The 14,587-nt window shown below is 31.8% G+C and overlaps 1 protein-coding gene across 1 annotated transcript; it reads left to right on the top strand.

Annotated features, from left to right (window-relative positions):
- Window positions 1-3,552: 3,552 nt before the first annotated feature.
- Window positions 3,553-5,338, top strand: LOC131001061 (uncharacterized). Its single transcript, XM_057927240.1, has one exon. The coding sequence runs from the start codon at window positions 4,141-4,143 to the stop codon at window positions 5,044-5,046; it is 906 nt and encodes a 301-aa protein (XP_057783223.1). The 5' UTR covers window positions 3,553-4,140; the 3' UTR covers window positions 5,047-5,338.
- The last annotated feature ends 9,249 nt before the right edge of the window (window positions 5,339-14,587 follow it).

The following is a 14,587-nucleotide window of genomic DNA, read 5'->3' as shown; positions in this document are numbered from 1 at the left end:
ATGCAAAAGTTGTGATTTTCTACGTAGAAGAAAGAAGCGCGGGGTAATTTCGTCCAAAATACTTAAATTTAGTTATCATTTATTAAAATTATGTTTAGGGGACAATTATTAATTTTCTCTATTTTATATGATTAATACAAAAATCGTCTAATATATATATATATAGTCATTTATTTATTCATTTAAACAGATGCGGTGCAGAAAATAATGCCATTTAAAGGGAAAATTAAAAATATAATTTTTATATAAAAGATTTAAAGTGGTGAAGATCACAGGGCAGAAGTGCTGTAAAGCTTTTAACTTTTCATTGCAAAACAGTTTTCATTTCCTACTTTCTTTTTTTCTTGGCTGGCCGAGGAGAGGAAGCATTAATATTTAATGAAAATTAATATAATACATGACGAAATGATTGAAGTTAGTTACAACAATCCTTGAAATAATTTTATTCTTTTGGGGCATGTTTTGTCTGTTACAAATCTACTTGTTTGACCTTAGGAAACAATTTTGTAGTAATTTTTATGTGTGTAATCTAGGCAGTATGATCGATCATCCCATGCCACCTAGATCTCATCTACCTCCTCATTTTGTATTACATCATATTTTTGAATCCTACATTTTATTTTACTATTTATCTATACCTAGACGAGATCCTTCAATTCAATTGGTGCCTACATATGTGCAGAATTATATATTATGCTATGAATCGGTGGCACTGGAAAAATGCTAGAAAATAATGATTTTCTTTTATTAATTGTGCGAAAGTGCCATATAAGCTGCAATATTTATATTATTTACACATAAAAATATCAAATACCAAATGGAAAAAATAGTGTAAGTCATGTGCGATTTCGTTTTATTAATTGTGTGAAAGTGCCAGGGACGGAGCCAGGGGGGGCTAGAGCCCCCTCCCAAATTTTGAGTTTTTTTTTTTTTTAAATATATATAGATATATGTTTATATCTATTATATTCTCTCATATATACTTAATTAAGGATAATTTTGTTTTTTAAAACTATATGATCTATGAAATATTGTTTGTTATTATTACTATTATACTTGTCTTTTAATAAAAAATGCCTAATATGTATGAAATGCTAAAAAAAATTATAATGTATTGAAACTAATTTGTAATATATAGAAAATATATAATCTCTGGACATGTTGTTTGTTATTATTATTATTATGCTTGTCTTTTAATAAAAAATGTCTTAAATATACGGAATTTCCAAAAAAAGTTTTGTGATATATTGAAACTATATAATCTATGAAAATATTGTTCGTTATTATTAATATTATGCTCGTATTTTAATAAAAAAAATACCTTAAATATACTGAATGCCCAAAAAAATTTCTCGGGGGAGTACAGGTTCAGCCTTCCCCGAACTAAATTCCTGGCTCCGTCCCTGGAAAGTGCCATATAAGTACTATATTTATATATAAAAATAACAAATACCAAATAAAAAAAATAGAGTAAGTAATTGTAGTAAATCTAATAAAATAAACATAAAATAATAAATAAAGAAAGCCTACTAAAGTCTTCTAAGTCGAAGAGGAGCATGTTATTTGATTTTTTAAATGATATTTACTTTTTCTATGTAATGTTTAAACTATTATACAAGAACAAGAATTTATCTAATATACTACATATTTTGAATAACGACCGTAAATTACCCACGTACTTAAAAAAAGAAAAGAATAGTGGGCAATTTGATGCAAGTCTTGAAATTCTATAAATGTCATCTTTACTCAAAGGCCTAAACAAAAACAAATCATTTTCCTTGGATCCCACTTTATTAATAAAGTTGTTATTGGCAATATATTTTTGTTCATTATGTTGTTGCCTTCACGCTTTTGCTTTGTGTTAGTTACACGCATTATAATCATCAACAAAGAGAATGTTGGTTCTCCTACATTTCATTTATATTTTCTCCAATTTTAAATGCACCAAATCAACTTTTCAATTAACCCCTTCATTTCGTTGATTTTTTGGTGAAATAAAAAGAAAAGAAATAGGTAAATATTTCACGCATTTTTTCTATTTTTAAATGTTTACGTACGAATTAGGGGGAAAAAGTAAAGTTTTATTTTATTTTGTCATTTAATTAAATATGATAAAAAAATAATTAATTTAATTACATAAACATCAGTGCATTAAATACTAAATTATTAGCATCGGTTGACATATCATTTAATGTTCGTTATATTTCTTTTTCACATTAATGCATGCTTGACTAAAATGTGCATATGTTATTTTCATAAAAAAAAAGGGCAAATTGCATGAAAATACCCCACTTTATACCAAAATCTGGTTTTTTGACAATCTTTTCAATTGTAGCAAAAAATTGAACTACCTTTCAATTTGTTGCAATTGACTTCCGGAGTAATTTTTCGGCCAACTTAATGCTGATGTGGATTCCCGTAAAGTTGATGTGGCATGCCTCGCCGGACGACAAATTGCATGAAAATACCCCACTTTATACCAAAATCTGATTTTTTGACAATCTTTTTAATTGTAGCAAAAATTTGAACTACCTTTCAATTTGTTGCAATTGACTTCTAGAGTAATTTTTCGGCCAACTTAATGCTGATGCGGATTCCCGTAAAAATTTATGGAACAAGAATTTCAACTGAGATGAGAAAATTTGGGAGAAGAAATGAGGACATTTGAAGCCCTAATCGACAAATATATAAAACTAGAAATTGTAATTTGCTTAAAATCGTGGAAAACGACATCGTTTAAGGTAATTAGAGACGTTGTCGTTTGATTAGCCGGCGAGGCATGCCACATCAACTTTACGGGAATCCACATCAGCATTAAGTTGGCCGAAAAATTACTCCGGAAGTCAATTGCAACAAATTGAAAGGTAGTTCAAATTTTTTCTACAATTGAAAAGATTGTCAAAAAACCAGATTTTGGTATAAAGTGGGGTATTTTCATGCAATTTGTCGTTTGATTAGCCGGCGAGGCGTGCCACATCAACTTTACGGGAATTCACATCAGCATTAAGTTGGCCGGAAAATTACTCCGGAAGTCAATTGCAACAAATTGAAAGGTAGTTCAAATTTTTGCTACAATTGAAAAGATTGTCAAAAAACCAGATTTTGGTATAAAGTGGGGTATTTTCATGCAATTTGCCCTAAAAAAAATAGTTCATTTTCATTTATAAACACTATTTTATAATATTATCCTTAATATATCAAATTATTCACTTATTTTTCTTCATTCATAATATAATTAATTATCATTATTAACACTACTTTTTATGTAATTAAATTTCCGCTCGCAATACATTAAATCACTTTTATTAAAATTAATGTCGTCTCTTCTATAACTATTTTTTGGGGACATATATAATGTTAAATCACACTATATCAAATAAATATTGATTTTTGTTTTTCATTTTCAATACACATGTACGCATTAGCGGAATCGGAAGAAAAATATTTGAAAAACTATTTATCTAAATTTGCGAGGGGCGTCATTACAAAAGAATTCCGACAAACCGATTCAAATTCATATGAATTTCCAACGTCACAGCTCACAATTAAGTCTAAATGGATTTGTCAACAATGTTGGTAAGGTAAACAACCCACAGCAAAAAATGGATTGGTGAATTATTCAACTTTTATTTACTTGCATTAAAAAGAGGGATCTAACACTCAGTATAGATTTCTCTCTTTCCTTTTCTGGCCTTTCAAGAATTAAGGTAAAAACTGAGAGAGAGAGAGAGAGAGAGAGAGAGAGCGTCCGCTCCTGCGCCCCGCTAATTTTGGTCCTAATCCAGAGCTTCACTTGTCCTTTCCTTAAAAAAGATGATTCCTTGTACCTCAAAGAACAATTCCTCTTCCGCATTCAACTCCAAATTCTTCTTGCATCACTGTCCCAACTTGTTCAAGTAGTTCCATTTCCCATGAATTCAAATCCCCCACACAGAAATCAACTGAGAAGCTGAATTTCTTGAATCTATCTACCTTCAAAAGATTCAATTTTTTTGGTATGTTTTCGCCTGCTTTTTTCGATCTCTCCAACTTTGCTCTCTTGCTCTTCAAAAGGGAGCGTAAAAATTAGATTTTTATTCAGGTAGAGAAGCTTGGGGTTTTTTTTTTTTCCTTCTGATTTGTCTGCAATTTGGTGGGAAAATGAGGGATTTTCCTTCTTGCTTCGGGGAGAGCGGAGTTCAAGTTGCTGATGCTTCGTGTTCAAGTGTTATTGTGAGTAAATCCTCTCAGAATTCTGTGACTTGCATGTATAGGTGTAGGCTGTTTGATAAATCTTGCTTGATTAGCATTGTTTGGAGCAAGAATTTGATGGGGCAATGCCTTAGTGTTGAGATAGATGATGCATCTCATCAATTTTTATGCAAAATGGATGTTAAGCCCTCCTTGTTCTCAAAGAGGAAAGGCTCCAAGTGTCTGGAGCTGAATTCTTGTAAAATTGAAGTGTTTTGGGATCTTTCTGTGGCAAAATTCGGATCAGGGCTGGAGCCGTTGGAGTCGTATTATGTAGGAATTGTGTGTAGAGGAGAGATGGTTTTGCTCATTGGGGATCTGGCAGAAGAGGCATTCAAGAAAACTGGAGCAGCTGCTTCTATTTCTAATGCAATTCTTGTTGCCAAGAGGAAACATATTGGAGGGAAGAGGGTTTTTGGAACCATGGCCCAATTCTGTGAGAAAGGCCCGATTCATGACCTTAAAATCGAATGTGACACAAGGGGCAGTGATGATCCATTTCTTGTGGTTCGTGTTGATGCAAAAACGGTTATGCAAGTGCAGCATTTGCGTTGGAAGTTTCGTGGGAATTGCACAATCTTGGTTGATGAGATGCCGGTTGAGGTGTTTTGGGATGTCCATAGCTGGTTGTTTGGTTCGGGTGTGGGGAGTGGGGTTTTCATGTTTCAAACGAGTCTATCAGCGGAGAAACTGTGGAGCAGCCCTTCAGTTTCTGATCCATCTGGCTACTCGTGGAGCTGCTCGGAGAGTTTCAAGGAGTCTAAATCAAAAGGTCTTGGATTTTCTCTAGTTTTATATGCTTGGAAGAGTGAATAGGTATACGATATTGATTCTTCCTTGGTTGCTAACATTTGATATTCTTTGATAGGCTTTTCTTTGATGGAGAATTTTTGGTTGCTTCTGTTATATAGAATTGTCATTTTGTCACCATAGGATGTTAGCAAATCGATGATGCTTCAATTCGTATCTTTGAGTCATTTCATTAAGAATTTTATCTTGATTCCTCGGTCTTTTTGGAAGAACGACTTTGTAAATTTAGTTTTATTGACATGAACCGTTGTATAATGTAATTTCTCTTTCATACATTAGTTGACGATAGATTCAACCAGAGCTTGACCTGTCTAGTTAAACAAACACTTTTCTTGATAATTCCACCTACTTTTAGTTGGAGATTAGGTTGTTGAATACTAGCAATTTTCTTCCTTAGAAGCAAAATTTGTTGCTTGAGATTGTGTTATTTGTGGTTTAACTATTGTTTGAAGATTTTCATGTTAGCTACTTAGCTCTATATTGACGGTGTCAAATTCTATGACATGGCATCATTTTCCTCCATCATATGTTGCATCATCTCCATACTTTTATTTATGTATCATCATAGACGCTTAACTAGAGTTGTGAACTGCTTATATTCAGCCTTGATTATATATCCGGACCTTGTATTTTGAATCAAATTCGACTAGGTAGGAGCCAAGAACATGAGGGAAAGATGAACACTAGTTGACAGTTACCATATACAAACTCTGATGTTCTTATGTGACTGAAAAACTAGTGTAGATTTGATTTGCTATGTTTAACTAACCAAGTTCAAACGAGATTTTAATAAGAATTCGAGCCTGCTTTCAGCAATCCAGGGTTCTTTTTTGGTGTTATTTTTTAAATCTATCTATGTATGTTCATGATAGACAAGTATTACTTGATTGTCTCCCTTGTTTCTTGTATGTGTAAACTATATTACTATGCAAAATTTCCTTGATTCGGATTCAGATTCTCCAGCAATCTAATATACATATTCTTGTTACTCTAAACCAGCATTTTGGACCATGTTTATGCTGTCGAATATATGAGTTTGGAATTCTCTGTTCCGAAAGATGTTTCGTTTTCTATCATGATGTAATCAAATATACGTGAAAAAATGTATGTATGATATGAGAATAAAAATGATTTAGAATTGAGGATCTCGTGTCAATATAGTGTTATTACGTGTGCTGTTTTCTAAATCTCGTTAGTTTGGGCTCCTAACTTGCAAAATGTCCCATGGTTAGTTAAAAGAAGGAAATTGGTTGATGCTTTGACTTTATTAGGTGACAGCTATTGTAAATTTGTAGTTGAACTCGAATTGAGTTGTCTATAATTCAATCATGGCCTAGTTTGGTGCTAAAATATATTAATTGAGCAATGTAGTTGAGTTGTTTATCACCAATGATGTCCTACTTTGGTGCTAAAATATACTATTAGTTGAGCCACGAGAAGAACAAAGAATGATAAACAGTCTTTGTATAATGACAACATATTAGAAGACATAGTGTTATTATACGAGGGTGGGTATATCACATCACATGTACATATGCTATGAAATTTCCAAAGTTTTTATTTGGTTCAATACCATAACTTCGAATGATTAGTACAAATTGTTACTAAACGCGTTATAATGGTAAACATAACGCGTTATAATGGTAAACATAACTTCGAATGATAAACAGTTTTTAATACTCTTGTTCGTTTTCCGTCTCACAAAACTTGGGGTTATTTATATGATTCATTCTCTAAAATAACATGTGTCATATCATATGTTATTTTGATATCTACAAATATTTTAGTGTTAATATATAAGAGTACCCACTTTTATATAGTAAAAATAAATTTTACCCACTCAAATAAAAACATAAAAAAATACTCACTTTTTGTGTTAAAGGACTAAATTACCCTTCTATATAAATGGGCAAACCCTAGCCTCCTCTCATTCTCTCATTTCTCTCTCTCTCTCTCTCTTCTCTCTCTACACGCTCTCTCCTCTCTCTCTCATTCCTCCCCCCACCAGCGCTCTCGCTCTCTCTCTCTCTGCCTCAATCAAAATCTGATCGTACTTCACGATCGACCAGAACTCATCTTCACCGCCGCCGTCATCTCCCTCCCCACTGGAGCCGCCGCCTCCTAGAGGAAACCGCCCATTCCCACCATCTCCATCGCCACTGTCGTCTAGTTTCGTTTCCTCAAAATCCTCTGGCAGACTAACCTTCTCCGTCGCAGCGTCCAGCGCGGTGTACTGTATCTGGAACGGATTCTCCGTGTCGATCCTTAACGATGGCTGATTGGAGGGAGAAAAGTTGGCAAAAACGTTAAATTTCAGTGAGACGTTTGTGCAAGCAGGTTGGTGCGGTGAGCTATGGAGCTTCGGAGTGGTAAATCCGCCGGTTAGAGGACAGAGGGACATCGTTTCAATCGAGAAATCGGTAAAAGAAGCTGCTGCGGCAGAATTCCGCCAGCGGCGTCGCCGACTGTGCTGGTTTTTAAGATTAGGGTTAATTTTTATTCAAAGAAATTATCACCTCTTGAGAGATTGAGATTCTAAATGAAGAGAAATTTGAAGAAAAGTTGAATTCAATTTGAATGTAATCGAAAAAACATATAAGTAATGAAGAAATTGATGAAAATCGCGCAAATTTTGTACAAATGTTCTTGAATTCACAACCAGGTTTATGAATTCACAACTGAATTATCAGCGTTGGTTGTGAATTCACAATTGAAATAATGTTGGTTGTGAATTCAAGTTTCATTGGTTGTGAATTCACAATTTGAAATAATGTTGGTTGTGAATTCAAGTTTTATCGGTTGTGAATTCACAACTTGAAATAGTGTTGGTTGTGAATTCACGCGAATTCACAACCAACACTTGTTATTCACAACCAATACGTGAATTTAGTTGTGAATTCGAGTTGAATTCACAACCAGTGAACAGTGGGTATTTGTAAAATTTTTATATGTAAGGGTAAAATGGTAAATGTGGGTATTTTTTTAAGTTTTTATATTAGTGGGTAATTTTTTTTTTTACTATATAAAAGTGGCTATTTTCAAAATCCACTCAATATTTTATGTAAATATTACTCTCTTTGTCTAGGAATATTGTATTTTATTATTATTTTTGTCTATCCATAAAAATTGTACTAGTATTTCATTTTTTGGACACCACTTCTTATATTTTAAATTTAATCTATACCTATTATAAAAGAGCCTTATTTTACAAAATTTGATTTGCCTATTATATCCCTCACATATATACTTAATTTAAGGTCAATTGTGTAATTTAATATATTATACATATAATATATCTATAAATATATTATGGTTTATCCTTTATATTTTAATAGTTAATTAAGTAGTCGTTTCCATTAGGACTCTTCATCATATAAGTTACTATTTTTTATTATATAATTTTAATAATTTAGAATTAAAAAATACTACAAAGAATTACAATTTTAATTTTGCTAGAATCTTTGGAATTTAAATTAATTAAGATGGAACCTATAAAATAAATATGAAGAAAAAGTTAAGTGATGTTTAATTAAATAAAATTAAAATAAAATTTTAATTTTGTGAGTTCTATAACATTATACTTTTCAAATATTAATCAATAATTGATTCAAAAAATACATTAAAATGATAGATATTGCTATAAAATAAATTTCTTCATTAAAATAATTCTTGCTAGTTCACATAAATATTTATAAAAATTTCAACCATTTAACACATCAATCTTTATTAGGTCTCTTTTTTTTTATTCAACTTTAGTGTATTTCTTTATTCACTTCATACCTATCTCTCAATTATTTATTAAAATTCGTGCCTTTTAAATTACATTACAATTTTTATGGACAAAATAAGTATATATTTATTAAAATGCGATTTATATAAAAAGAAAAATAGAAAATCTAAAAAAAGTCTTGCAAGCATAAACATGTTGATTTAAGGGTCGGGTTTTATTAAAACTTTTTTAAAGAAAATTTAATGAAAAAAACTTTACGACGGAAAAAGTATATAATACAAGATATAATATCATTTGTAATCGATGTTATTTGAGTGGTGTTGATAATATTGTAGGAGGTGAAAATGTTGGAAGAAATGTTGGCACAACAAACAAATCAACAATTGATGAAACATAAAGTAACACATTATGTAAAATGACGAGTTAAAGAGTTTGGATTCTTATTACGTTTGATAATATTGCTATGTTATAAGTGCATGCAATCCACAAGAATTATTCTCAAGATACGACTTATGAAATCGAGATATTGTGCCATATGTTAACTTTCCGAGGCATTACTTAATTTTCAAGACCAGAGGCGGTTCTGAAGGTGTGCGGGGTGGGCGACCGCACAGGGCCCCGAAAAATTGAGGGCCCCCGATTATTTATAAGTCTATATATTTATATATACGTAAATAATTAAAAAATAAATAACTTTATTAACTAGTTCAGTGGAAAGATACTCTCTTCAAGGTATGTGGAATCTTGTTGATGTAGGTTCGATTCTTGAGAGTTACAATTTTACATTTTTATTGCTTTGGGGCCCTTTTTCCTTCATTAAGTGGTGTGTGAAATTGATGATGAAAGTGTTATTAGTGATTTTGTTTAGTTATAATTTTATATTTTTATTGCTTTGGGGCTCTTTTCCTTCATTAAGTGGCGTGTGAAATTGATGATCAAAGTGTTATTAGTGATTTTGTTTCAAAATTTACAAGGAGAGCAACACTTCTCAAGTAAATGATTTAGTTTTTACATGCTTATTGTGTAATAAAATAATAATAATAATAAAAACTATCGCTCGGTAATATATATTTTTTTGTTTTACATTTTTGATACATTTTTAGCTATAAAAGGGCCCTATTTTAAATTTCGCACCGGGCCTTCCATAGGTTAGCCCCGCCCCTGTTCAAGACTCACTAGAAATGATAGCCAGACTCTTCTAGAATGATCCTATTATAAATATGTTGATATGCATTTATAATATGTAATTATCAATCTAATCCAATCTATTTATAGGGATACAAATACAAATGTCATTTTTGCAAAAGGTGCAAACTATAACCACTCTTTAACACCCTTTAACCATCATATTGTGGTTTATACATGCCACCATATGTTGGCCATACGCCGCCATGCGCGTGACACACACCTATGGTTGATTCATATGTGTAGACATGCGTTCGGCACATGCCCGAACATGTCATTTTGAGTGTTTTAAGTAGTAATATTCGTATATTAACTATTTACATTTTTCAGATTGAATTTAAAATAAGTAAATACATCAAATTTATTTTGTCAAAAATCGATTACGAACGTACAATTTGTTTCCATTAAATGTAATTCCCAATTTCCAACAATCGAAATTCAAATATAATAAAAAAGAATGGCTCCAAATTTGAGGATATAGCAATATAGCATGTTGTGGTGTAGTCTAAGTTGGCAGAAGATGTGAAAGCCACCAACTCTGTCGTGGCGATAATGGGTGCAATCGTGGATATAATTAGGCCACAACGTCACCTTTAACTTGTTCAAACAAAGTGGTTAGGAGTTAGTCCTTTATGAATTATCATGTTTTTTTTTTGCCTAGCTAATAAAAACTCTCAAGAAAGTCTTTTCACAATCAAATCTTTGAATTAAGAATAAATTTTTCACATAATATTGCATCTTATTGCTTGTAAGTTGTAAACACATATTCTCAGTTGACTAAAATGTTATATAAATGAGAAACGAGTGGTAAAATTAAAAAAAAAATAAAAAAATCTTGGGTCATTCAAAATTAGAGAAGATTGAAATCTAATCAAACTTACTAGTCAACTTAACTTGTGTCTTTCTCTAATTTTTAAATTCGTTTATATAAAGAATTGAAGACCGAAATAAACAAAGCTACAACCCTACAACAGTATTCCAATTGCTGCTTTTAGACTTTATTTTCTTTAAATCTCGTGGATAAAAAAAAAATAAAAGAAAAAAAAACTCATGTATTATATATATATACATATACATATACAGTATATCGATCGCAAAACAAAAAAGAAACAAGAAAAAGAAAACCCTAAAATATTAGGAAAACGGCTGTATTTCGTTAAAGATCGAAAAGTTATACACCCAAATTATTTTCCCCTTTTAAACTTCATTAATTTGTACAATTTATTTTTTTAAACAAACTTATAATTATGTACTGAGAAAGTATTTTTTGTGAAACGAAGAAGCAATTTTATTAAAACTTGTGCTTTTAAATATATAATAATTTTGTGGATGGACAAAATATTTTATATTCGTATTTTCGAATTGACTAATACATAAGAAATGAATTAAAGTGAGTTAGATGAGTTAAATGCTTTTTTCAATGAAAATTTTCTAAAAATGATACTCCTCGCGTCCCAACGAAAGCGGTGCGTATTCTTTTTTTAATCGTCCCAACGAAAGTGATGCATTTCTTTTTTTATAATAATTTTACACTACAAATAATGGAGCCTACCTACATTTACACACTTTTACACTACAATTTTATTCTCCTTAAATCTCGTGCCGTAAAGAAGCGCGCCGCTTTCGTTGGGACGGAGGCACCGGTGGATCCAATGTGGTGCATGGGGTGCAACGGCATCCCCCCCCCGCCCCCAAAAAATAAAAATTAATAGTATTAATATTCATATATAAATTATTTTAAATTTAAGTTTGCACCCCCAAATAAAAGTTTTAACCCAAAGTAAAAAGAAATCCAGTTTTTAAAATCCTAAATTTTATTGGCCCAACTAAAAAGAGAGCCCATCATCTCTTTCTTTTTCATTCTTTTGATCGAGCCCATCATTTAATCAATCCATTACTTCAATTCTTAATTAAACAAAAAAGTTGCAAGTACACATTTGCATTTGGAATGTAGAGTTATTACTTTTATATTTGTATTTTAGTAAAAAAAAATGTCTAAAATGTATTGAAGGCATCAAAAAAAAATTTCGGGCCCGTAGATTTTCAGCCCACACAAAAAAATCCTGGCTCCGCCAGTGTTTATGAGATTATTTTTTGCACCCCCAATTTAAAAATCTTGGATCCGCCACTGAACTGAGGGAGTACTAGTAAATTTTAATTTCAATACACGCTCTACCATGGAACTTGACAAATATCATTGCAATTAATTGTTTTGTTTATTTTACTTTAACCTATTAATACATAGGAATGTAAATAATTGATCCCAAAAGAGACACCTGTTGGGAACCTTGTGGAATATCCTAACCCTTGTTTTAATGATACCAAAATTAATAGGTCTTAACTGTAATAGACTAGAATCGTTTTTGAACTCAAGTGTTAGAGTTCGTTTCTAGTTTAGCTTGCAGTGTCGAAGACTGAAGACTGCAGATACCAACTGAAGTATCAGTTGAAGAATCAGTTGAAGACTGATTACTTAATGCGCGCAATGGACTGATACTAAAGTCAAGTATCAGTTGAATATTCCTCCTCGGACTGATCTTCCAACGTTCAGAGGAAGCCATGTACCCACAAAGTACAACCACATTAAATGCAGAGATCTCAGGATCTTATCTCTGCAGAGGTCATTCATATCTGGTGGTTACTTTTCAGAGACGTCACATCTCCTGTCCATCAAAGAGAGCCGTTTCCACCCAGACAAGAAACCTCGAAGATTGAAGCCTCAGCCCAAATTCGAATTGCTCTCCAACGAAAGAAATCTTGAGGACGATCTACGCCAACGGATCTATTCAAGAGTTCTCCTACAAATAGTGCTCGAGGATCACTTCAACTTTCACCGATTCAACGACATAAGCTGAAGCTCTGCCGAAATTGCTACTCAGCCTAAAGCTTAACCTCCCCAAAGCTTGAATCGAAGAAGAAAGAATTCCAAAGCCAAAATCAGTCACTGCTGATTACACACATATCTTAGACCTTAGGCAAACCTCTGTTTACCCAAAAGCCAAATGTCAAACTTGCTTCAAAGAACTTGTTCTTTGTAAGTATAGTTGGCACTCGTTCAAACCTCATTTTCAAAAGAAAGATTTGAGTGTTTTGAGTGATTCGGAGGTCAGAAGGGTTTTCTGTCTCTGAGAGTCTTAGCGCAGGTTGTGCTAAGCAAGAGAAATCCGACGCGAGTGAAGCGTGGGTACTGAAGAAGGGTTTTCTTCAGTGGTACGGTTGTGTGCACCCGGCAAGCACACGGTTTGGTTTGTAGTGCACCTGTTAAGCACTTGCGGAGTGGATTGTTGGTCTGATCAACCAACCGTGGATGTAGGAAATGGTTTTTTCGAACCACGTAAAAGTCTCTGTGTTGTTTACAGTTTTCAGTTTACATTCTTACTTGTGTTATTTCAATTGATAAACTGAACACTGATTAACTGCAAAGAGAAACCTAATAACCAACAATGTGCTCCACCGAGGCTATTGCGAAACTAAGTTTAATTTCCGTTGCGTATGATATCAGTCTGACTGATCTATCTTCTGATAGTCAGGAAGAGTGTTATCATCTCTGTTTTAGCAAACTCGACTGAAGCCCTTACTTGCATCAGTTAAGTTCCAGCAACTTAACTGATAACTCTTAACTGAAGAGCTTTCAGTATCAGTCGTCAACCCTGTTTGGTCAAAACTGATTTCAGTAATACATGCGTCTTTGTTTGCATGAAAAGTTTCGTTTTCATCTCTGACTGAGATCCCTCTGATTGAGGACTGTTTAAAAATAGCTCATAGGTGTATTCCCCCCCATACACCTATTCAAGACACTCAGGACCTAACAACACCAAATGATAAACGGTGCAAACTACTATTTGTGAACAATGAGATTTAGAGTTCACACTCCACCACTTCTCCTCCCTCAAGCCAAAAAAAAAATATACATCATATACATGAATATAAATATTCGTATAATTTAGATGTTTGCCAATTATTTTATGCCACGCATTAAGAAATATTCTTAAATTTGTACCTTTTCAATATTATTTTTTCTTTAACTCACTACAATCATTATTTTTGCCTACTAAATTACTTAATATTATAAAATTTTAAAATATAATACTCGTTAATTCATAAATTATCAATATAATATTAAACATGCAAATTTCAATTTGAAATCAATTTCAAAATTGAATGACAATTTTATAGTTATAATAAAATTTAAGATTCTGAAAAAAAAATTAAGATTTATTTATAAATTATATTTTTTTCTTTGTATTTCATTTTTCTTCATCTTCTTATTTGTTTTATTTCTTTCTAAAATTGTGAAATTTGACTAATTATAAAATATCTAATATGCATATCAAATTAAAGATCACAATAAGAGTTTTAATTTGATATATTTTATGTAAATATTTAATTTAAAATGTAACATTAATATCTATTTAAAGATTAAGATTTATAATTCTCTCTCATTTCTCATCTTTTTTTTAGAAGATTTCTCATCTTCTTTAAATAAATTTATTTTTTATTTTTATTTTCATTCCTTTAACTTATGTTTTATTGGCCTTTATATAATTGTTTTTAAATATTGAGCTTAAATATATTTAATTAAAATTAATTGGTATGGATCAATTTTATATAAATGCCAGTTGTTTCAAACAA

Source organism: Salvia miltiorrhiza, chromosome 8, assembly GCF_028751815.1.
Source record: "Salvia miltiorrhiza cultivar Shanhuang (shh) chromosome 8, IMPLAD_Smil_shh, whole genome shotgun sequence".
In the NCBI taxonomy this organism is placed as follows: Eukaryota; Viridiplantae; Streptophyta; class Magnoliopsida; order Lamiales; family Lamiaceae; genus Salvia; species Salvia miltiorrhiza.
The sequence above is the reverse complement of the archived record's forward strand: the minus strand, read 5'-3'. Positions and strand labels throughout refer to the sequence as shown.